This window comes from Carcharhinus amblyrhynchos, chromosome 12 (assembly GCF_965287045.1).
Source record: "Carcharhinus amblyrhynchos chromosome 12, sCarAmb.v2.hapA, whole genome shotgun sequence".
Classification (NCBI taxonomy): domain Eukaryota; kingdom Metazoa; phylum Chordata; class Chondrichthyes; order Carcharhiniformes; family Carcharhinidae; genus Carcharhinus; species Carcharhinus amblyrhynchos.
The window spans coordinates 272,435-297,244 of record NC_137335.1 but is presented as its reverse complement, the minus strand read 5'-3'; the positions used below and the strand labels follow the sequence as shown (position 1 = coordinate 297,244).

Here is a 24,810-nt window from a genome sequence, read left to right as displayed (position 1 = left end):
TATACATGAAACAAAACAGCTTATAGGGAAACATATTGAGGCAATTAAAATCTTCAAGAGAAGAGAGAGACTGTATTTCATTTTGGCAATATGAATGGATCAGCAGTTGTTGTGTATCCCTGAGAGTCAACCACATTGCTGTGGGTCTGGAGTTATATGTAGGCCAGACCAGGTAAGGACTACGTAGTGAAGCAGATGGGTTTTTACAACAGTTGACGCTGGTTTAGAATTTTATTGAATTTAAATTTCACCATGTGCCATGGTGAGATTCGAACCTGGGTCTTCAGAGTATTACCTGGGATCCCTGGATTGCAAGTCCAGTGATGATAACACGATGCCATCACCTCGCTAACAATGGTGACTTGCATTTATGTTGCTCATTTAACTATCTAAAACATTCCAACAGAAGTGTGATCAAAAAAAATTATATACAGAATCACATAAAAAAACATGACAAATGACCAAAAACTAAGTCCAAGAGCTAGGTTTTAAGAAACACTTTAAATGAGAAGCAAGAAAGAAATCGAGGTGGAGAGGTTTAGGTAGAAAATTTGATTTATTGAAAGGTGCTGCTAAAGGTTTCACTGCCTGGTGGTTTGGGTGAATGTAGATGAGTCTGATGATCTTTTCCCATCTTTCCCTTTGTTTTTGTAGTTCACTCCACTGTTCAAACAGTGACCCTGGTGTCAGCGACACCTCCTTCTCCTGGAGCCACTCCCCTGGTTCTGCGGGATGCCTTTCCCCCAGATTCTGAATTATTGATGCCAGCGGATCTCAACAAGTCTGCAGCTGAGCTCATTGACTGGTTGACACTCATTGATCAGATGATCAAATCGAACATAATTACTGTTGGTGATCTGGAGGAGATTAATAAAACCATTATACGCCTGAAGGTATAGAAAACAACAAGCTGATAACTTGCAGTTGTATATTGTGCCTTTAACATAATGAAGATTCACACCTAATACTTACCTATAAACTGTGTTTAATTGTGTACAGTTGTGAGCTTTATCTGGAGTTTAACTTGAGCACATGTAAAGAGACACTTACTGAACTTATAGTATGATTGAGTTGACTGATATGTGGTTATAATGATTAACTCTGAAGAAATGTAAGACTGAGAAAAGATTGGCACAAAGATTTTTCTTCACCAACACCTTTCAAGATGAGTACAAAAAGCTGCTTCAAACTGACCAATCATTGGTGGAGGATCTGGGATAGGGATAGGCTGAGTCGTCAAAGTTTTATGAGGGAGATGGACTGAATGGAGGTTTGGTAGTGATTGGCAGAGCATTGGAGGGTTTAGTAGAATGAAAGGGTGATGGGACAGTGCAGCAGAGGGTTTATTAGTGAAACAGGCAGAGAGTTTATTAGTGAGACAGGCAGAGGGTTTAATAATGCGACAGGCAGAGGGTTTAATAATGCGACAGGCAGAGGGTTTAATAATGCGACAGGCAGAGGGTTTATTAGTGAAACAGAGCAGTGGTTGGTTTAGCCGTGAGAGAAAGGTGAAAAATCAATACTGCTAACACAGAGAACTGTTTGTTTTTTTTTATTTACGGGATGTGGGTGTTACTGGTTAGGCCAGCTTTTATTGCCAATCCCTAACTGCCCTTGAGAAAGTGGTGGTGGTGAGCTGCCTTTTTGAACCGCTGCAGTCCCCGAGCAATTTTTTATTACAGTAGACTGAAAGATTGCCGTCATAGAGTCACAGAGATTTACAGAATGGAAACAGGCCCTCTGGCCCAACTTGTGCATGCCGCTCTATTTTTTTAAACCCCTAAGCTAGCCCCAATTTCCCGCTTTTGGCCCATATCCCTCTGTACCCATCGTACCCGTGTAACTATCTAAATGCTTTTTAAAAGACAAAATTTCACACCCTCTGTGTGAAAACATTGCCCATCTGGACACTTTTGTACCCCCTCCCTCACCTTAAGCCTATGCCCTCTAGTTTTAGATTACCCTATCTTTGGGAAAAGATATTGATTATCTATCTTGTCTATGCTCCTCATTATTTTATAGACCTCTATAAGATCTCTCCTCAGCCTCCTACGCTCCAGAGAAAAAAGTCCCAGTCTATTCAGCCTCTCCTTATAACTCAATCCATCAAGTCCTGGTAGCATCTTAGTAAATCTTTTCTGCACTCTTTCTAGTTTAATAATACCCTTTCTATAATAGGGTGACCAGAATTGCACACAGTATTCCAAGTGTGGCCTTACCAATATCTTATACAGCTTCAACAAGACATCCCAACTCCTGTATTCAGTGTTCTGAATGATGAAATCAGGCATGCCGAATGCCTTCTTCATCACTCTGCTGTATTCCATGATGTGTTATATTCTGCTGCACACTTGGACGTGCAGGATGATTTAATTATTTTAAGGGTACACAATTTTCTGACCATCCCCTGTTCTATCTGTTCATTCCTAACTTCTAATTTTGTGTCCTTTCTCAGTGTTATCTTTTTAATAATGCTTCTCTGTTGGTACCTTTTCAACACACCAACTAATATTGACATATTCAGCTACATTCTCCGATTAAGGGACGGTTAGAATTGATTTGATTGAGATTATAATAGTATGGTTTGGGTTTGTCTTCCTCACATATTAATTCTTCGTGCACAGACGACAAAGAACGACTTGGACCAGCGGCAACCCCAGCTTGATGCTATTTTCACTCTGGCTCAGAATCTTAAGAATAAAACAGCTGACCTTGAGGAGCGAGCTGCAGTTACTGAACGATGTGAGTAAAATTCCGCTAGTAAACCTGGTGAATTTTGTAGTCATTCTTTATTCCTGCAAATAGAAAGAAAGACTTGAAATTGTATGTGAAATGGTTGCAGAGTAGTTGTTTGATGAAATATTTGTTACAGTGCTTCAGCAGCTAGATATCAACTTTCCATGTGGCTCCTTTTAGAAAAGGTGGAGAGATCCATGTACTGTAGCTTCCTATAGCAGGAGGAACGGGATGATGCTGGTACAAGGTAGAGCTAAAAGAAATAACAAAGCAGAGAATGAATGTGGAGCAGATTACTAAGGCGTTCCCAAACTGGGTCTTTTAATTGCTTCACTCAATGGCCTGGGAAAGATTTTTTTAAACTGACCTGTCAAAAGTCCACAATTCTATTGTAACTCAATTACTCGCAAGAATAGAAAGGAATATGGTTTTTGTACTCTTTCGTGGGATGTGGGCAGTTAGCATTCATTTGAGAAGGTGGTAGTGGGGTGCCTTTGTGAACTGCTGTAATCTAAGTGGTCTAGTTGCACTCACCGTGCTGTTAGAAAGGGAATTCCAGGATTTTAATCCAGTGACAGTGAAGGGACAAGGCTATAGTTTTTGATTTCATTTGATTTATTATTGTCACGTGTATTAGTATACAGTGAAAAGTATTGCTTCTTGTGTGCTATTACAGACAAAGCATACTGTTCATAGAGAAGGAAACGAGAAAGTGCAGAATGTAGTGTTACAGTCACAGCTAGGGTGTAGAGAAAGATCAACTTAATGCAAGGTAAGTCCATTCAAAAGTCTGATGGCAGCAGGGAAGAAGCTGCTCTTGAGTCGGTTGGTATGTGACCCCAGACTTTTGTGTCTTTTTCCCAACGGAAGAAGGTGGAACAGAGAATGTCCGGGGTGTGGGGGCCCTTAATTATGCTGGCTGCTTTGTCGAGGCCACGGGAAGTGTAGACAGAGTCAGTGGATGGGAGGCTGGTTTGCATGATGGATTGGGCTACATTCACAACCTTTTGCGGTCTTGGGCAGAGCAGGAGCCCATACCAAGCTGTGATACAACCAGAAACAATGCTTTCTGTGGTGCATCTGTAAAAGTTGGTGAGAGTCGTAGCGGTCATGCCAAATTTCCTTAGTCTTCTGAAAAAGTAGGGGCGTTGGGTTTTCTTAACAATAGTGTCGGCATGGGGAGATAAGACATGTTGTTGGTGACCTGGACACCTAAAAACTTGAAGCTCTCGACCCTTTCTACTTTGTCCCTAGTGAGGATCCAGGTCAGGATGGTACGTGTCTTGGAAGGGAATCAGCTGTTGGTGTTCCCATGTGTTTTAAAGCTATATGATGCCCAGTTGTGAATATAATATTTTAATCCGGTGTATAGATTTTCATGAGTTTTTAGGAATGTGTTCCAAGAATTAAAATTCAATGTACTTTATTCTGCACATGCATTGTTGCATTTAGAGACACACTAGAAAGACTGCAGTGTTCAGTGATGATGTACTTTTAAGTAGAATATCTGTTCTTGCATGTGTTTATCTCCTGTCGATGTTTCTGTGCAGTGGTGAGGGTCCAGAACCAATGGGATAACACACATCACAGACTGGAAGCACGGCAGCAGCAGCTGGAAGAGCTGCTCAATGACAGCATACAGTGGGAGGAGGAGTTACAGGCAACCGAGCGGCTGGTTGGTCAAAGTGAGATCCGCCTGCAGTCCATGCTGCAGGTCACTTCAGATCCACTTGCCCCGCAGCTAGCAGAAAGCAAGGTAACTTGTTGGTCCTCATCTCTAAGCAGCTTTTTGAGTTGACCACACAGCCTATTAGCAAAGGGAACATTTTGACCATTGTAGATTGTGGTTCCAATCTCTGTAGATACTGATGACTTTAAGAGTAAACTAGAATCTGTAGTTAATACCTGAGTGGATGACACAAGCTTTAATATTTAAGCCCTTTACTGTAACAGACTAAAATCCCTGTTGACCATATACTGCTTTTGTAGGCAATTTATCGTTTAAACTAAAGAACAGAAATTTTAATACAACCGTAAAAATCCACTATCAGGTATACATTACATTGTTCTTTAAGCAATTCTCCCAGAAGCAATCCAAAATGATTTCTAGTTTCCAAAAGTTTATAAGTGTTCTCTTCCTTTCTTACCTTGGTAATTTCTAACCCCAGAATTGTTCTTCTAGTTGAGTGTATTATTGCAGACACTAGGCAAATCTTTTAGGGTTATTTTAACTTCTCTCAAATTTGGTCTTTCAATTGAGCTTGATCTTCCAGTGAATCACAGAAGCTTTCCGCCTCTAGCTATTCTCTCTCTCCCTCATCCAGACCATGGCAGGCTAACCGGAATGAATTTTCAGAGATATCTTTGAACCCCTTCCCCTTTCAAAGTCCATTTCATGACAATGTGAGTCACAGGGGGTGGCACAGTGATTAACAGTGCTGCCTCATAGTGCGAAGTCTCACAACACCAAGTTAAAGTCCAACAGGTTTATTTGGTAGCAAAAGTCACTAGCTTTCGGACCTCTGACCCTTCGTCAAGTGAATGGAGAGTTCTGATCACAGTGGTCCCCAGCATCTCAGATGCCAACTCCAGCCAATTCGATTCACTCTACGTGATACCACAAAGTAGTTGGAAGCAGTGGATACTGCAAAGGCAATGAGCCCTGTTAACATTCCAACAGTAGTACTGAAGACTTGTGCTCCTGAACTTGTCGCTCCCCTAAGTCAAGCTCTTCCAGTCAGCTACAACAGTGGCATCGACCCGACAACGTGGAAAAATGCCAGGTATGTCCTATACACAAAAAGCAGGACAAATTCAACCTGGCGCATTAATGCCCAATCAGTCTATTCTGAGTCATCAGTAAAGTGGTGGAAGGAGTCACCAACAGTGTTATCAAGCAGCACCTGCTCAGCAATAACCTGTTCGGCAATGGCCCGTTTGGGTTTTGCCAGGGTCACTCAGTTCCTGACTTCATTACAGCTTGGCTCAAAAATGGACGAAAGCTGAATTCCAGAGGTGAGGTGAGAGTGACTGCCCTTGACATCAAGGCTGCATTCGATCGAGTATGGCATCAAGGAGCCCTAGCAAAACCAGAATCAATAAGTATCGGGGGGCAAACTCTCCACTGGTTGGAGTCATACCTGGTACATAGGAAGATGGTTGTGGTTGTGGCGGTTCAGTCATCTCAGCTCCAGGATATCTCTGCAGGAGTCCCTCAGGGTAGTGTCCTAGCCCCAGCCCTTTCACTGCTTCATCAATGGCCTTTCTTCCATCAAAAAATCAGAGGGTTGTTTCCGATGATCGCACCGTATTCACCTATGCGACTCCTCAGACACTGAAGCAGACCATGTTCAAATGCAATAGGACTTGGTCGTTATCCAAGCTTCGGCTGTCAAGGCAAACAAAATTCGTGCCACACAAATGCCAGGCAATGGCCATCACCAATAATGCACACTCTTAACAATCACCTCTTGATATTAAGAACATAAGAACATAAGAAATAGGAGCAGGAGTAGGCCATCTGGCCCTTTGAGCCTGCCCCGCCATTCAATAAGGTCATGGCTGATCTGTCGTGGCTCAGTTCCACATTCCCGCCCTCTCCCCATAACCCTTAATCCCCTCTCTTATCAAAAACCCATCAACCCGCGTCTTAAAAATATTTAGCGAGGCAGCCTCCACCACCTCAACGGGCAGAGAATTCCAGAGATTCACCACCATTTGAGTGAAGAAGTTCCTCCTCAACTCTGTTCTAAACCGCACCCCCCCCGCCCCCCCTTTATCTTGAGGCTGTGCCCCCTAGTCCTACTATCCTTTCTGAGCGGGAAGAGTCTCTCCACCTCTATCCTATCCATCCCATTCATCATCTTATACGTCTCGATGAGATCTCCCCTCATTCTTCTAAACTCTAACGGGTACAAGCCTAATTTATTCAGCCTCTCCTCATAGCTCAACCCCCTCAACTCCGGCATCAGCCTAGTAAACCTCCTCTGCACTCCCTCCAAGGCCAAAATATCCTTGCGTAAGTACGGCGCCCAAAACTGCACACAGTACTCCAGCTGCGGTCTCACCAATGCCCTATACAGCTGCAGCAAGACCTCCCTACTTTTATATTCAATCCCCCTCGCTATGAAGGCCAGCATCCCATTTGCCTTCCTGACCACCTGTTGTACCTGCAAGCTGGGTTTTTGCGACTCATGCACAAGGACCCTGAGGTCCCTCTGCACTGTCGCCTGCTGCAGTTTTTCTCCACGTAAGTAATAATCCTTCCTACCATTATTCCTACCAAAGTGGACCACCTCGCACTTGCCAACATTAAATTCCATTTGCCAGTTCTTGGCCCATTCGCCCAGCCTATCTAGATCCTTCTGCAGACTCTCCACACCCTCCGCACAATTTGCCGTTCCACCAATCTTGGTGTCATCAGCAAATTTCAACACCATACACTCGGTTCCCTCCTCCAGATCATCTATATAAATGGTAAATAGCTGAGGCCCCAGCACCAACCCCTGAGGCACTCCACTAGTCACCAACCGCCAATCCGAATAGCACCCATTGACCCCCACTCTCTGCCTGCTATTTGACAACCAGTCCTCTATCCAAGCTAACACCCTACCCCCAACTCCATGTCCCCTGACCTTCTGCAATAACCTCTTGTGAGGTACCTTGTCAAACGCCTTCTGAAAATCAAGAAAGACCACATCCACCGGCTCTCCTCTATCCAATGCCCTAGACACACCCTCATAGAACTCCAGTAAATTTGTCAGACACGACTTCCCCTTAATGAAACCGTGCTGCGTCTGCTCTATCAAGCAATTCCCCTCAAGATGCCTCGCTATTTCCTCCTTGATGACGGATTCTAACATTTTACCTACAACAGACGTTAAACTAACCGGCCTATAATTCCCCGCCTTTTGCCTGGCACCCTTCTTAAACAACGGTGTAACATTAGCCACTTTCCAATCTTCCGGCAGTTCCCCATATTCACTGAACCATCACTGAATTCTCCCACTGTCAACATTCTTGGGTTACCATTGACCAAAGACTCAACTGGACTCGCCACATAAACACATTGGCTACAAAAGCAGATCAGAGGCTAAGAATACTGCGGTGAGTAACTCACCTCCTGACTCCCCGAAGCCTATCCACCAGCCACAAAGCAGAAGTCAGGAGTATGATGGAATACTCCTGATTTGCCTAGATGGATGCAGCTCCAACGACACTCAAGAAGTTTGACACCATTCAAGACAAAGCAGCCCACTTGATTGGCAACACATCTCCAAACATCCCTCTACCATCGATGCCCAGTAGCTGCAGTGTGTGCTATCTACAAGATGCACTGAGCAATTCATCAAAAATCTTTAGACAACACCTTCCAAACCAACCTTCTATCTAGAAGGACAAGGGCAGCAGATAAATGGGAACATCACCACCTGCAAGTTCCCCTCCAATCCACTCACCATCCTGACTTGGAAGTATATCGCTGTTCCTTCACAGTCGCTGGGTTAAAATCCTGGAATTCCCTCCCTAATGGCATTGTGGGTCAACCCACAGAACATGGACTGCAGTGATTCAAGAAGATGGCTCACCATCACCGTCTCAAGGGCAACTAGGGATGGGCAATAAATACCGGTTAACCAGCACTGCCCATGGCCACGAATTAATACAAAAAAAGGGAAAAGTCATCACAATAAAGAGTTTTTATAAACTTTATCCAAAATATAACAGCTTACACCACTCTATACATTTTATCAACTCAAATTATTGCATACAGTCCAAGTAGTATCCTTGCTCCTGCACCCCATGTTGCCAGAACTTCCATTAAACAGTCCATCATGCCACCATCGTTATGTTTGACTTCTAGTCACCTAAATGCATGTAACTGTTAGGATTTAAAGTGTCCTCTACGCGATTCTTAAGGTTCATCCTTTCATATAACTGAGAATTGATTTAGTTGCTAATATCTTTAACTTCTGAGATGCATTCTAGCAAATCTCCTTTCGCTTGCTAATTAAAGTAAACAATGTTTCAAAGTTCTTAGTTTGGCAATTTTATCCTTATATAAAGGCAAAATATTGCGGATGCTGGAATCTGAAAAGAGAAACAGAAAATGCTGGAAAAGCTAGGCAGGTCTGACAGCATCTTGGAGGGAGAATAAAGCCAATGTTTTGAGTCTGGATAATCTTTATATGTCAGTCCCGCCATCCCAGCAATCAATCTGGTAAACCTTCTTTGCACCCTTGCTAGAACGAGAACATCCTTCCTCAGATGAGAAGACCAAAACTCCATGCAATATTCCAGGTGTGGCCTCACTAAGGCCCTGTATAATTGCATCAAGACATCCCTGTTCTTGTACTCCTGTAGGAACTTACACTTTAAATTACAGAACAAAACTTTTAACTTAACTGTCCTCCAAATAAACATTCATTCTTTTACAAGTTGTCCAAAGTGATTCTGGGCTCCCAAAAGTTTGCTTCTGCCCTTTTCCTTTCTCAGCCTGGTAATTTCTAACCTCCAGAACTGTATTTCACAGTGAGAATATTACACAAGATGCTCACTCTATTGTAAGCCAAGCAAATCTTCTTGCATTGTTTTACCTTTTCATGAATTTGGAGCTGGAGGTTACAGCTGCCACCTGGTGTATTTTTGAAATGGGTTTAGAGGGCACACAAAATATGTTGGCTGGCAAACCCATCACCTTCCCTCTTACTCCTGAGTGGACCCCAATAAAACACTAAGTGGGTGGCTGTCAAAATCACCACCTGCCATATGTAAATGAATCAGATAGACTTATTCACAAGCCTGCTGACTAGGATAATACACTGCTCATGTCATAATACAGTTGGTGTGGGCAGGCAGGAGCGGGTTGGCTGTTTCATATGGTCCAGATGTAAAATGGTGGGAAGGGAGGCCACATCATTCAGAGGTATCCTGTATGCATAAGGGGCAAACCTCCAAGATGTCATCCCCAAAATTCCTTGCCACCTGCTCTACAAAATCCCCACCCTATCTCTCCTCTTCGAGTTCTTGGATCCTTCCTTACCCTAAAAGGTTATGATGTGCCTTTCTGCGGCAGCCAAAACTCTTGCTCGTGCAGCTTCCTGCAGCTCCATTAATACTGCCATTTCATAGAACATAGAACATTACAGCGCAGTACAGGCCCTTCGGCCCTCGATGTTGTGCCGACCACTGGAACCAATCTAATGACCCTCTAACCTAAACTATTCCAATGTTATCCATATGCCTATCCACTGACCATTTGAACGCCCTTAAAGTTGGCAAGTCCACAACTGCTGCAGGCAGGGCATTCCACGACCTTACTACCCTCTGAGTAAAGAACCTACCTCTGACATCTATCCTATAATTACCACCCCTTAATTTAAAGCTATGTCCCCTTGTGTTAGCCGTCATCATCCGAGGTAAAAGTCTCTCACTGTCCACCTTATCCAGTCCTTTGATCATCTTGTATGCCTCAATCAGGTCACCTCGTAACCTTCTTCTCTCCAATGAAAATAATCTCAAGTCCCTCAGCCTTTCCTCATAAGACCATCCCAACATACCAGGCAACATCCTGGTAAACCTCAATTTCAATTCTCCTGCGGTGAATGGATAAGCACCATGTTACGTGAGAAAATCTATTGAGCAGTGCTTATTAAATGCAACAGTGGGAGTTAGGATTGTCATCTATGATTCATACACAAACTGCAGGCTGGTAGCCTTTCAGAACATCTACAATGCTGAACCATAAACAGATGAAAGTTTAATAATTTTGGTCTACATGTATACTACTGATTCTGCTTGTAAAGGTGTTTAGCAGATTGTTAAACTGTACAATTGAAAATTGTTTTTGCTGTCTGGTTTCATCAGTGAAAATCATCAGATAACTGACCCCAAGTCTATCATGCAGGCCCCTACAAGACTGTGTGCTACGGCCTTGACATAAGTGATGACAAGAATATAATCATTGACAGCTTGATCAGTGGTCTTGTACATTTACGATACTTCAAACTGCAAGCCCGGCAGTGGAAGACAGACTATCCTTTGGAATAGGATTGAATTGTGACTCTAACTAACATCAGGGCAAAAGAAGATTTGATTATGGCACAAAAGCTGATTCCAGTTTATTTGTTGCTTTAACCCTGCATAATTAAATTGCAAATATATTTTTATATAATGTGGTTTACAATTTTGTTGCACTTCATTTACAGAAGAAATCTCCTCCCCCACTTCCCTAGAACACCCAGAAAAAAAACTTAAAATGGTATCTGTTTACGCCAATGTTTATAGAATAAATGGGCAACTTAATGATGGGACCAATGCTGGAGGAATCATGTCCTTGCATGTGACTTCTTGAGAGAAATGCAGGGGACTGACCTGATGCCCTTTTTGAATAGTACTTCCCTTTCTAAATAAATAAAAATAGTTGGGAATGGCAATAGAAAATATGATGTGGAGATGCCGACGTTGGACTGGGGTAAACGCTGTAAGAAGTCTGACAACACCAGGTTTGTAAACCATGTTATTTAAAAATATATTTGCAACTGATTTATATGATCGTAAACTCACAAGCTTTTGAGGTTAAACTCTTCGTCAGGTGAATGGAGAGTTCTGGCCCCAGACAGAGCATATAAAGCACAGACAGTTTACAGATTACTGATTAGAATGCGAATCTTTACACCTAACCTGCTATTCAAGTCTTAAAGTGGCTGACAATGTGAGTGGAAGGAGCACTGATCACAGGTTAACACTCACATTGTTGGCCACTTTAAGACTTGAATAGCAGATTAGGTATAAAGATTCGCATTCTAATCAGTAATCAGTAAACTGTCTGTGCTCTATATGCTCTGTCTGAGGCCAGAACTCTCCATTCACCTGATGAAGAGTTTAACCTCGAAAGCTTGTGAGTTTACTATCAAATAAATCGATTGGACTTAAACCTGGTGTTGTAAGAAGTCTGACTTTAGAAAATATGACATATATCTGAAAGAGAAGAAGTGGTGCTGAGGGGATCATCTAGGCATTGTCTAAGCAAGTTTGTGCTTTGGACACGACGTATACCTCTCTGTGTTTTGTACTATCTGTTTTTCAGCACTTCCTACAAGAATTACACAAAGGGCAGTTTACAGTGGCTGCATTCAATGACCTGTCCAGTAAACTACTCCGTGATTATGCAGCAGATGATACACGGAAGGTGAAAGAGGTTACAGATGGCATCAATACATCCTGGAATAATATTAATCAAAGGTGAGATGAAATGATTCCACAGATCGGCACCAGATTATACGGTTGAGATTCTCTGGTCCACTGCATTCGATGAAGATTTGGTTTCGTATTCTCCATTCTTGCTGATAGCATTGGTGGAGCAAATGAGATTGGAGAATGCTGGCCATTGTTTGTTGTGTGCATGTGTGATTCAGATAGTCTATCTATACTTGTTCATTTTCCTTGCTTCCATCTGGTTGTTTTATTCTCTGTTGTTTGGCTGATCCTTCTTCAAACAGCTATATTATTGAGTGATTATATTATTAATTGCTGACTGGCTCATTGGAATGGACTGGTCCTTCCTTTCGTTCTGTTCTTCTTTCAGTTCTGACTTAACCCACCTCATCACTCCATGGAGTAGTACATTCAGGAAGGGTGTGCTGGTGTAGTGGTCATGTTACTTGCAGTGGTAATTCACATCCCATTCTGGCACTTCGTGAATTTGTCTTCAGTTACAAAAAAATCTGGAGTTAAATAGATTGTGTCAGATAGTTGTAAAACTCACCAGTTCACTTATGTCCTTTTCTAATAAATTGGACTATTTGGAAGAATGTGGCTAGTACTTAACCAACACCACTCAAAAAGATGAACTGGTCATTATCATATTGTTTGTGGGAGGTGTCATGTTTCTTAGATTACAATAATGACCACATTTGAATAAAGTACTTTATTCTGTAAGGTGCTTTTAGATATGTTGAAATTATGAAAGATTCTACGAAAAGCAAGCCTTTCTTTTTAGGACCATGGTAGAGGGATTTCTCTTCCTTATCAGTTCTGCCTCAGGTTGGAGATGCCATTTCCATGTCACCTTGGTTTACTCTTAATTTCCCGCCAAAGTGGCCTAACAAGCTATAGGGTAACCAGGGATGGACAATAAACATCAGTGTTGACAGCAGCCCTCGCAACTCAAGAGTTAATGATAAAATAATCTAACACATTTCTGTGTAGAGAATTCTGTGTTTGAGAGCCCAGTGTTAGATCTGGTGCAGGGCCTGGAGGTCTGTACTGGTGGCTGATGGACAGCAGACCATTCATCTCCAGGATTAATGCAGCCCTCTCACTATTACTGGAGAACTGAGCTCAAATGTAGGGTTGGAAGAGATGAGATGGTAACACTATCATTCCAAATCTCTGACCTGTGATCCTTTTGAGATCATGGTCTGTATATTTAACCTCCTGTACCTAAAGCTGCGAGAGATCCTTCTGACTTACTCCAGCCTTTGTTCAGATGAAGAGGTTATCTGAGGTAAGGGGTTTGGGTAAAAATCAAAGCTCTCACACCCATAATTGTACAGCTCCTGATTGGAAATACTGCATGTGTTGTGAGGCTTGGGTAGGATGCATCGCAGAATTGGAAATCCTGTCAACTCTTTAGATGTAAGAAGTCACCAGCGAGAGATGGGACAGTACTTCAGTAAATACAGCACCCACTGCTGTCATTGGAACAAAAGAGGTTGTATGGGGTAAGGGGTTTACTTCCTCATCAGATGCTTCAGTGGGTCTGTCTGATCTAAAATAGCAGCAGTAATGATCCAGATAGATATTTCCTCATCTTTCACTTCTTCATGTTAACTGCAGTTGGCTTGAAGCAAAGAGTCATTACTATGTTTATGTGAAGAAATAGAAGAGTAATGTGTTAACACAACACAGGGAATGAATAGACCAGTTCCTTTATGTTTGCTCTTAATTGCTGCATCCTCTAATTCCCTCACCATTCATTCTTTACACATTCTGCATGTATTCATCTTAACCTGAGTAACCCACTAATCTCTGTTGTAACAACGGAAGCTAACATATAACAGTACAACACAGGAACAAGTCCTTCGGCCCACGATGTTGTGCAAACACGATGCCGATTTAAACTAATCCTTTCTGCCTGCCATAGGTCTATATCCTTGTGTGTGGATGGTAAGAACAGCATAATAACCAGACAGACTTGAATGGTAGAGAAGGGAGCACGGTGGCAAAGTCAAGTGACATGTGATTTGTCAGGACAAGTTAACCCTAAGTCCAAACTAGTACTTAATTCTGCTTAATATGCAAAGTTGGCTTTAATGTGATGATTCTATAAATTATAAGTGCTGCCTGAATATGAATAATTAACTTAACTTGAAAATTCCTCAGGAGAATTTGAATACTTTTAAGCACTCGTGTCTTTATAATCTATGTTCTATAGTTTATGTCATTCCCATTTGTTGTAGTTTTCTCTGTTGTGGTCTCCTGACCTCAAACTCTGCCATCTTCATTGCTCTTGTCAGAGCCAGCGAGAGAGTTGGATACCTGGAGAATGAACTAAAGCAACTGCAGAACTTGCTGCAGGAGTTGGAAGGGTGTCTTAAGTGGTTGCAGGAAGCTGAGAATGCCGCCGATGTGTTGGCCAATGCAGCTGAGAAAGAAGACACTTCACAGGATAGTGCAAAGGTCAAGGAACTCAAACAGCGATTGCATGTAAGTATAGTTTGAGCTGAAGTGTGAATTGTTTGATTATCTGTGGGGTATAAGCCTTTTCAGTGAAATGAAAGTGAAAGCGTTTCTGATGCTGGTTTTGACTACCTGCTGGCTAGTTTTACTGGTAATATCCTCATTTTGCTTTTGAAAAGGGTGTCAGGTGTCCTCGCTAAATATTAGAAAGATACACGTAACAGGAGTGTAATCTTCATTCTGACCACGTTTATTCAACTTATATTCCAAGATTGAACGATGTTTGAGAGATGTGATTGCTGCAAGTCAGACTTGTGATTAGTTTGCTACTTTGATTCAAATGTCACTTAAATAGTTGGCACCTAAATCTATAGAAGGTGTAAATATTGGAGGAAACCCTAACCATTGGCATTTAAGATGGAGACTGCAGGCATATGCTATTTTTAAAGAGAAACCTGCATGAGAGTATTTATCAATGACTGAAACACACCACAAATCTGTAGGGAAGTTACAGAAATTGAAGTGCCAGTGTGCAACAGGCACAAATACAGTAACCTTTTTATAGCACTACGCTTCAGGCCAGATAATAGACTGGCTGGAGTGAGTGATGTACTGTAGAATCAAAGTATAGGGACTTGTAAATAGTGTAAGCTCTGTACAGACAAACAGCAGCTTTCAACAGATGGAATTTATGCACCAATAAATATCCACTGAATACACAGTATTCTAACTCTGTCGGAACACATATGCAGATTTTGATGATTTTGGTATGCAATACCTATGTTCATCAGTTGGAGGAGCCAGATGGTTTATTGTCAGTGAACTTGACTAGCACACCAGTATTTCAACTGTAAAGCAACCTAAACTGATTCCAGTTCTCCCTTTGAAGACTTTAACTTTTTAACTGTGAAATTGCCTGATCTGCAATTCAAAAAGCTTTTACATACTTTTTACAAACTTAATATATCAATAAGGAAAAATATAATTGAGCAGGTTTTCATGATGTGTTTTGCTGATATTATACAGGTGCGTAAATGAGACATTTATTAAACCAAGATTGTTCCTTCCCTGTGATGAAAATTTTGCACATTGGCAGAAAAATAGCACAGCAACTTCAGTGCTCACTGTTGGATCCCTCAGGAATATATCTGCAATATATTCAGAAAATAACAAAACCTTCGAATGATTGTGAGGTAGATACTAAAATAAATAAAGTTTATTTATTAGTCACAAGTAAGGCTTACATTGCACTGCAATGAAGTTACTGTGAAATTCCCTGAGTCGCCACACTCTGGTGCTTGTTCAGGTCAATGCACTGAACCAGCATGTCCTTAGACCATGGAAAACAGAGCACTTGAAGGAACACACACACACGGGAAGAACGTGCAGACTCCACACAGACAGTGACCCAAGTCAGGAATCGAACCCAGGTTTCTGGCGCTTCACAGCAGTAGTGCTAATGGCTGTGCCACCGTGCCACCCACCTAAGTATTTACATATATTAAAGTTGACTGATTAAAGGTACAATAAACTGATAAATTGTTGGAAGAAGAAAAAAACAGTTACTGTGAACATTGGAAAACAAAAGATTTCCAGCAAGTAAATTCTGAAAAATGCAAATATGATCCTGCTGAAACATGAACCTGTCTTCTTAGATGCTGAGCCAGCTCTCTTGTTATTCCAGCAATTTGATGTATTAAAACGTGAGCTGGCTGCTGTGAATTGTTACCTCTTTATTCAGTTATTCATTAGAACAGGGAAGGCTTAAAAGGGGATCTCATCAATGGGATTGACATCATGAAGGATTTTGAAAGGTACATTTGGAAAAGCTGTTTCTGCTGGGCAGTGTGTCAGGAACTAAAGGACAGATTTAAGATCGTCAAAATAATGAAGAGCGAGTCTAAAAGATTTTTGCACAAGATTGGAAAGAAATAAAATGCCCTACAAGAAACAGTGGTGGAAACAGAATTCAGAATAGCTTCTAAATGGCAAATGGGTCAATATTTCAAAAAGAAAATGTTTATGGGAACTAGGAGAATATCACTTTTCTGGGAGCTGGCATATGTAAATTGGGTTGTGCTGTAAAACTCTTATTTTGTGTGTCCATTTTTATCATATTTTCATCTTGGTCAAGATACAAGTTCTGATGAAATGTCAACATGAAATCCTAACTTGATTTCTCTCTCACACATACTCCTGACCAACTGAGTATGGCATTTTCACTATTTATTTCATTTTTCAATATCCATGTTATTTTCTATTTGTATTTTTGTACTAGCTGCAAGATGTTAACCACAAGTGCCTGCTTTTCTGAAAATAGGTATAGCCTAAAAGTAGCTTTTTAATTAGAGGTGTGACTGTAATGAAAGGTGCTACCTTAATTTTGGAATATCTCAGTGGCTTATCTTCCTCACCCCCAATCTGTTCCCGCCATCATGATCTTCATTTGCCAATTTCTTGCAGTTAGAAGGTGTAGATATTTTTATATTTTTGAGTCGAGAATTTATTAGGAACTTCAATGTAAAATGAAGGACAAAAAGCATCAAATGCTGAAAATAGGCAGTAAGTCTGCAGTAACTGAGTTAACATTTCAGCTTGATGACCTTTCGTCAGAACTGGAAAAAAAATAAAAATGTAACACATTTGAAATTACATCAGAAGCAGGGATAGGGTGATGAGGGAAAGAGCAAAAGGGAAGATGTGTGATATAGTGTGGAAGTCAGGAGTGATTAAATTACAAAAAGGATGATGGTGTACGAGGCAAAAAAGTGTGAAAATGTGGCAAGTTAAGAAACAAAAATGGGTCTACAGGAGCTGTAAATAAATGTTGGCATTTATTACAAAGGAATGGCATATAAAAGTGGTGACATTTGACTGCAACTGTATAGGGCCTTGGTGTGACCAGATCTGGAATACTGCAGACAGTTTTGGTCTCCTAAGTTTAGAATGGATATCGTTGCACTCAGAGAAAATTCATTTAACTAATTTCTGGGACGAAAGATGTGGTAATTTGAGACCACAATAAAGGCAGTCAAATGCATAGTTTTAAAGAAGAAGCTTTTTCATAAGTTTAAAACTAACAGTAGCTCAGCAGAATTGTAATAGCAGAAATAACTATGAAAACATAGGTCTTGCTTGCAGACTGAAAAGCCCTCCAAAACCTGTCCATTATCAGAGCCCTCAAATGACTTTTAAAAACACTCTGTACTTCAAGCGACATGTAGGAAAAGGCTTCTCTTATAAAACAGGTTGAACATGTTGGGCCTTTATCCATTGGAGTTTAGAAGAATGACAGACGACCTTATTGAAATATACAAATCCTGAGGAGACTTCATAGGGTAGATGTCAGCAAGAATATAGAATCCCTACAGTGATACAGTGAACTATGAGGAGAGGCTGAATAAACTAGGCTTGTACTCGTTAGAGTTTAGAAGAATGGGGTTGAGGAGGAACTTCTTCACTCAAAGGGTGGTGAATCTCTGGAATTCTCTGCCCGTTGAAGTGGTGGAGGCTGCCTCGCTCAATATTTTTAAGATGCGGGTTGATAGGTTTTTGATAGGCAAGGGGATTAAGGGTTATGGGGAGAGGGCGGGAATGTGGAACTGAGCCACGACAGATCAGCCATGATCTTATTGAATGGCGGGGCAGGCTCGAAGGGCTAGATGGCCTACTCCTGCTCCTATTTCTTATGTTCTTATGTTCAGTGCAGAAGGAGGCCATTCACACCGATTCTTCAACAGAGCATCTTACCCAGGCCCTGTCTCCCTGGCCCCGTTCCCTTAACCCCAAGCGTTTACCCTGCTAATCCCTCTGACCTACACATGTTGGGACACTAAGGGGCAATTTAGCATGGCTAATCAACCTAACCAGCTCACCTTTGGACTGTGGGAGGAAATCATAGAACCTGGAGAAAACCCACACAGACACAGGGAGAACATGCAAACTCCACATAGACAGTCACCCAAGGCTGGAATTGAACCTGGGTCTCTGGTGCTGTGAGACAACAGTGCTAACCACTGTACTACCCAAGATGTTTCTTATGGGGGAAACCAGAACTAGATGACACAGTTAAAGACTAAGAGGTGTCTTTTTTAAGACAACGATAAGGAGAATTTTTTTCTCAGCAGATTGTCAGTCTGTGGAATTCTTTTCCCCAGAAAGCAGTGGAGGCGAACATCCCAGCCAGCACACCTTCATGTGGGAGTTTCATGTCCTGGATTGCATGGGTATTGAAGGCTCTTTCAGTTTGGTGGTGATTGAGCCACAATTCAATGTATGCTACTCAAACTGAATTCCATTTTTATCAGAAATAAATCTTTTTAATTAAATGCTTCAAAACTGACTAATTTATCTGTGCTGGAGTTAAACAGCCACATGGAACTCTAGAAACCCCCAACCTAACTATGAAAGATGTAGCCAAATCAGCATTGTGGCTGTCTTTCTTTTCCCTTGCCCAATAAATGCAAATACAGCAAAATAACTTGCGCAGGGCTTGGATTGAGTAACAGCTGACAGCAGTTGAATTCTATTTGTGAAGCAGCATATTGGCTTGGCCAAAATAAATTTAAAAAAAGGACATGCTGCATACCTGTAGATGTTGAACCTAATGTCTGCATAGGTGGAAGGAAACCATCCTCATCGTTTGAGAACATGTTCGAGATATAGCCCTACTCACTGAAAGTGCTTCATTATATTTAGAAGAACATCAAGCACCTAGCTGAATCCGACTGGCTCAAGGCCTGTGGATACTGCTGTAATGTTCCAGACGTGACCCAATGCCTTTGGATTTCCTCTTGATAACAATCTGTTAGTGCATACCACATGAGCAGATGTTGATTCACACACTTTGGAGGTTAACCCAGTGCTGCTGCAACCTGCATGACGGTAAAATCTTTCACTGCCTGCAGCTAGTTGACGTGCCTGCACCCATTCCCAACCCTACGTGGGCATCATCCTCCATCATAACTCTGGAGTACAAGATCCTGTCTTGAATGGGATCGCATTTAAAATGCTAGAGATTTATTTAAAGGCCACCAGATGCAGAGACAGCTGATCAGCGTGGTAGTGCACCCATCATCACTAATGATGAATTCCGAATGAGAACCATAAAGTCAAGTGTTGCTTTTTGTGCAAGAACAGATTGTAAATCAGCAGTTAAGTGGGGAGGGTTCAAAATAATTCTGGGCACCGTTTGACACATGGTTATATGTCATGCCAAAGCTAATTGTGTTGTGCAAGTACTATAACCAGATAATGGGAAACACTTGACTGGCTGAGCAGATGCTTGGAACTGCAGCTTTTAAAGCAGGCATAATAAACTCACAAGATGTAATTTTTTTTTTGCATTTACCTATTTATCCTGAATGTGAATTTGTAAATGTACTTGGTCTAAATACCAATAAATGTAAAAGGAATTTGTTTCGCTTTTAGTGGAAGACAGGAGGATATCCTTCTATGACAGGCTGGTGTGATTCATATCAGGATAAGTACACCATCGACCTTTTGGATGGTGAGGTTGTACTGCACAGGCATACAAATTTAGGAAGTAACTAATGCATCATGGATGATCCATGGGTAGAGCTGACCTTTCATTTTACATGACTTATCAGGCGTAAAAGTTAGCTATAGTAAAATATGTTGGTGATTGCCAGTGATGGGATTGATATCAGGCAGTCTTTATATAAAGGTGGTCTTCTGCATATTAAAACCTGAATCATTTCATACGCACATTTGGAATTAATTACTGCAAACTAGTGAGCATTTAGATAGCTTTCAGTATTCCAAGAATATTATTGATCATTTCATCTGGTGATAGCTCCTGAGATACGCATTGTAGTCAACATGCGTTGAAATGCTTATTTATATTGGTATTTGACCTTTATCTCTTTTGCCTGTTACTCTGCAATACTATCATCAGCTCATCTATGCGCGGCAAGGTAGTAATGTAAGCAAACATACTTTATATACAAATGCAAAATACTGTGGTTGCTGGAATTTGAAATATAGACAGAGTTGGTAGAAATACTCAGCAGGTCACACACCACCTGTGGAAAGAGAAACAGGTGAAATTTTCAGTCAAGATGACCTTTTATCAGAACTGTTCTGTGTAATTGTAATGGCAGCATTGTAAGTACATGAAGAGTAATCTGATATAGTGTCTTGACCATCAGCCTTCCCTGTTTGGGGGAGTCTTGGATTGAATGAGTATAACGTTTCATGTAACATTGTCCACCTTACCTGCATCTCTTTGGACTGTGGGGAAAAAAACTGGAAAACCTGGAGCAAACCCACATAGACATGGGGAAGAATGTGCAAACTTCACACAGTCATCTGAGGCTGAAGTCGAACGCCCCTGCTGCTGTGAGGCTGCTTTTTTATTCTTGGATATTGTGAGGCTGATGCAGTCAGTTTTTTAATAGCTCCACGGTCAGCTAGCTTTGAATTATAGTATGGTGGGTAGCTTCAGATTGACGTCCAGTCCACAAAAGATGCTTATCAATGTTAACTGAAAGGAACATTCAGCCACGGAGTCATAGAGTGTCAGCATAATAACCTCATCCAACCAGAGATATTGGGTGTGCACTAATGTTAGCTTTCAAAGCTTTTGAAAGGGACAGGTTGGGCATTGAAGGTAAAGAGATGAAATGCTGCTTTATATGTATGTTTGCCTTGATGAAACTTTAATAGCAAAATTATTGTTAAAACTAAGAGCCTGAATGAATAAAAATATCTCTGACTTACATTAGTAAATTTCATGAAGAGAAATGTTCCAAGAATATCACTCAAAATATAACTTGAGTGCATGTGAAAGGGACCCATTCTCATGATGTAGAATGATTGCTGCGAAGTACTGGCACATGTTACTACATTAAAGGCATAATATAAAAATAAATGTTGTTTTTGTACTGACGTAATTATTTGTGGCCAGTACTCAGTGCTGATGTTCCAAGCTGTTAATTCTGTGTGGAGCATATCCAATCTCTGTGATGTTCATGCCTATGCACAGTTATTTTGGATGCTGGATTGTGAAATAGTTTGTGTTTCAGAAATGCTACCTGACTAGCCGTGAACTCTTGTGAAACTCTCCTTCAGTTTCACTTAATGATATATTGCGGTCCAGGAAGAGCAAATTTGTTGGCATTAGGAACTGGTTTTATTTTTATTCTTTGTATTCCCAGCATTTAGGCAAATGTGAAATGATTCCCTTAAAATGAACGGAATGTTTCTGAAAAAATATGTAAAAGTATTGATGTTGGAACTGCATTTGTAGACTTAACTTTTAAAACTGGGTCCCCAAAACTTGCCCTGGGTCGCTGGATTACTTGTGCAGTGACGATACCATTACACCACTGCTACAGTATTTCTTCACCCAGAGATTTGATTTAATTTGATCTATTATTGTCACATGTATTAGTATACAGTGAAAAGTATTGTTTCTTGCGCACTATACAGACAAAGCATACCATGATAGAGAAGGAAAGATGAGGGTGCAAAATGCAGTATTACAGTCATAGCTAGGGTATAGAGAAAGGTCAACTTAATATAAAATAGGCCCATTCAAAACTCTGATGGCAGCAGAGAAGAAGCTGTTCTTGAGTTGGTTAGTATGTGACGTCAGACTTTTGCATCTTTTTCCTGATGGAAGAAGCTGGAAGAGAGTATGTCTGGGATGCATGAGGTCCTTGATTATGCTGGTTGCTTTTCCGAGGCAGCAGGAAGTGTAGACAGAGTCAATGGATGGGAGGCTGGTTTGTATGATGGACTGGGCTTTGTTCACAATCCTTTGTAGTTTCTTGCAGTCTTGGTCACAGCAGAACCACACTAAGCTATGATACATCTGTAAGGGATGTTTTCTATGGTGCAGCTGTAAAAAGTGGTGAGAATCTATTATGTGAACCTATTTAATACAGCTGCTCAAAATTATGGAGGGTTATGGAAAAGTAATGATTGGATGTCAGCATTAGTGGCAAGTCCAACCATTTTTGCCCATCCCTAGTTGTCCATGAGAAGGTGCTCCATTATTGAACCACTGCAGTCCATGTGGTGTAAGGAAGTTCCAAGTTTTTGACTCGGTAGCGAAGCAACAGCAATATAGTTCCAAGTCAGGATAGTGTGTAAACATAAGAGCTAGGAGCAGGAGTTGGCCATCTGGCCCCTCGAGCCTGCTGCATCATTCAATAAGATCATGGCTGATCTTCTTGTGAGTTCAGCTCTATTTACCCACCTGCTCACCATAACCCTTAATTTCTTTACTATTCAAGAAGCTATCGATCTTTGACTTAAAAGCAATCAACAAGGTAGCCTCAACTGCTTCAATGGGCAGGGAATTCCACAGATTCACAACCCTTGGGTGAAGAAATTTCTCCTCAACTCAGTCCTAAATCTGCTCCCCCTTATTTTGAGGTTATGCCTCTTGGTTCCAGTTTCACCCTCCAGTGGAAACAACCTCCCTGCTTCTGTCTTATCTTTTCCCTTTATAGTTTTATATGTTTCTACAAGATCCCCCCTCATTCTTCTAAATCCCAGTCTACTCAATCTTTTCTCACAAACCAACCCCCTCAATCCTGCAATTAACCGAGTGAATCTCTGCACTCCCTCCAGTCATGATGTGGAGATGCCGGCATTGGACTGGCTACTCCCCTCCAGTGCCAGTACATCCTTTCTCAAGTAAAGAGACCAAAACTGTACACTGTACTGTAGATATGGCCTCACCAGCACCGTATCCAATTGAAACATAACCTCCTGTTATTAAACTCCATCCCTCTAGCAATGAAGGACAAAATTCCATTTGCCTGCTTAATTACCAATTTTCTGTGATTCCTGCACAAGGACACCCTCTGCACAGCAGCATGCTGCAATTTTTTACTATTTAAATAATCCACTTTACTGTTATTCCTACCAAAATGGATGACCTTACAATTACCAACATTGTAATCCATCTGCCAGACCCTTGCCAACTCACTTAAACTATCTATATCCCTCTGCAGATTTTCACTGTTCTTGCACATTTTGCTGTAAGACTCTCTTTGTCTCATCTGTGAATTTTGACACACTACACTTAGTCCCCAACTCCAATTCATCTATTAAATTGTAAACAATTGTGACTTGGAGGCAGCTGGCAGGTGGTGGTCCCTTGCACCTGTTGCCTGTTTATCTCAGTAGTAGAGTCTGGTAGAATGGTCAAGTCGGGTAGAGGGAAAGGTGTTAAAGGGCTTGGTAAAGGCGGAGCCAAGCGGCCCCGCAAGGTGCTCCGTGACAATATTCAAGGCATTAGCAAGCCTGCCATCAGGTGTCTGGTTCGCCATGGAGGTGTCATGTGTATCTCCGGCTTGATCTACGAGGAGGTCCGCGGGGTGTTTATGGAGCTTTGGCAAATTTGGGCGCAAATTTGAGATAATTGACAAATTAAAAGTTTTTTTATGTTTGAGTTATGATCAGAAATGCGGTGTCTAATAGGGTAGTGGCGTGAGTTTCAATAGTAGCTTGAAAAGAAAATTAGATATATACTTGAAAAAATAATCTTTCAAGGACTAAGATGAAAGAGCGGGGAAGAGGGATCGATGATATAACTCTTTCAAACATTCAGCACAGAAACAGTCAGCCAAATGACCTCCTTTCTGTTTCAGATTCAATGAATCCAGAAGTGAGAGCGACGTAGAAAATAACAAAATTGTCAGTCTGGTAGAATGGTCTTGTTCGATGTGTACTTCATACACATTGCCAGTCTACTTTTGTCTTCAATTCCCTTAACAAAAAACAATGAGACGCTATTAGTTTTCATACACGTTGAAAACTTGACCCAATGGTAAACAAAATGGAGAGTAATTTTCTGTAAATTAGATACGAAAACATGGATGAGGATTTTTGTAGGGCTAAGATGAAAGAGGAGGAGTGAGGGATTTGGAACAGGAGTAGGCCACCTTGATCGTTTGGTATTGATCATGTTGAGTAGAGGGAAAGGTGTTAAAGGGCTTGGTAAAGGCGGAACCAAGCGGCCCCGCAAGGTGCTCCATGACAATATTCAAGGCATTAGCAAGCCTGCCATCAGGTGTCTGCTTCGCCATGGAGGTGTCACGTGTATCTCCGGCTTGATCTACGAGGAGGCCCGCGGGGTGTTTGAAGGTGTTTTTGGAGAATGTGATCAGGGACTCAGTGACCTACACTGAACACACCAAGCGCAAAACAGTGACCGCCATGGATGTGGTGTATGCGCTAAAACGCTAAGGGCGGACCCTGTATGGCTTTAGTGGTTGAGGACAGTGTAAAGGGGAACAGACACTCAAGCCTGCTTTGCCATTCACTAAGATTATGGCTGATCTAACCTCAAACCCACATTCCCACCTACCCTGAAAACCTTTTACCCCCTTGCTTATCAAATATTTAGCTCTGTCTTTA

At 41.5% G+C, this 24,810-nt stretch overlaps 1 protein-coding gene across 5 annotated transcripts in view; it reads left to right on the top strand.

Annotated features, from left to right (window-relative positions):
- The window catches only part of utrn (utrophin), a 517,764-nt gene that overhangs the window by 237,775 nt on the left and 255,179 nt on the right, over window positions 1-24,810 (top strand). For all 5 annotated transcript variants that reach the window (XM_080199920.1, XM_080199921.1, XM_080199919.1 and 2 more), the window contains 5 exons: window positions 655-893; window positions 2,625-2,742; window positions 4,287-4,492; window positions 11,822-11,976; window positions 14,253-14,442. In XM_080199920.1, coding sequence (XP_080056046.1) covers window positions 655-893; window positions 2,625-2,742; window positions 4,287-4,492; window positions 11,822-11,976; window positions 14,253-14,442 — 908 coding nt within the window. The remainder of the gene's footprint in view (window positions 1-654; window positions 894-2,624; window positions 2,743-4,286; window positions 4,493-11,821; window positions 11,977-14,252; window positions 14,443-24,810) is intronic.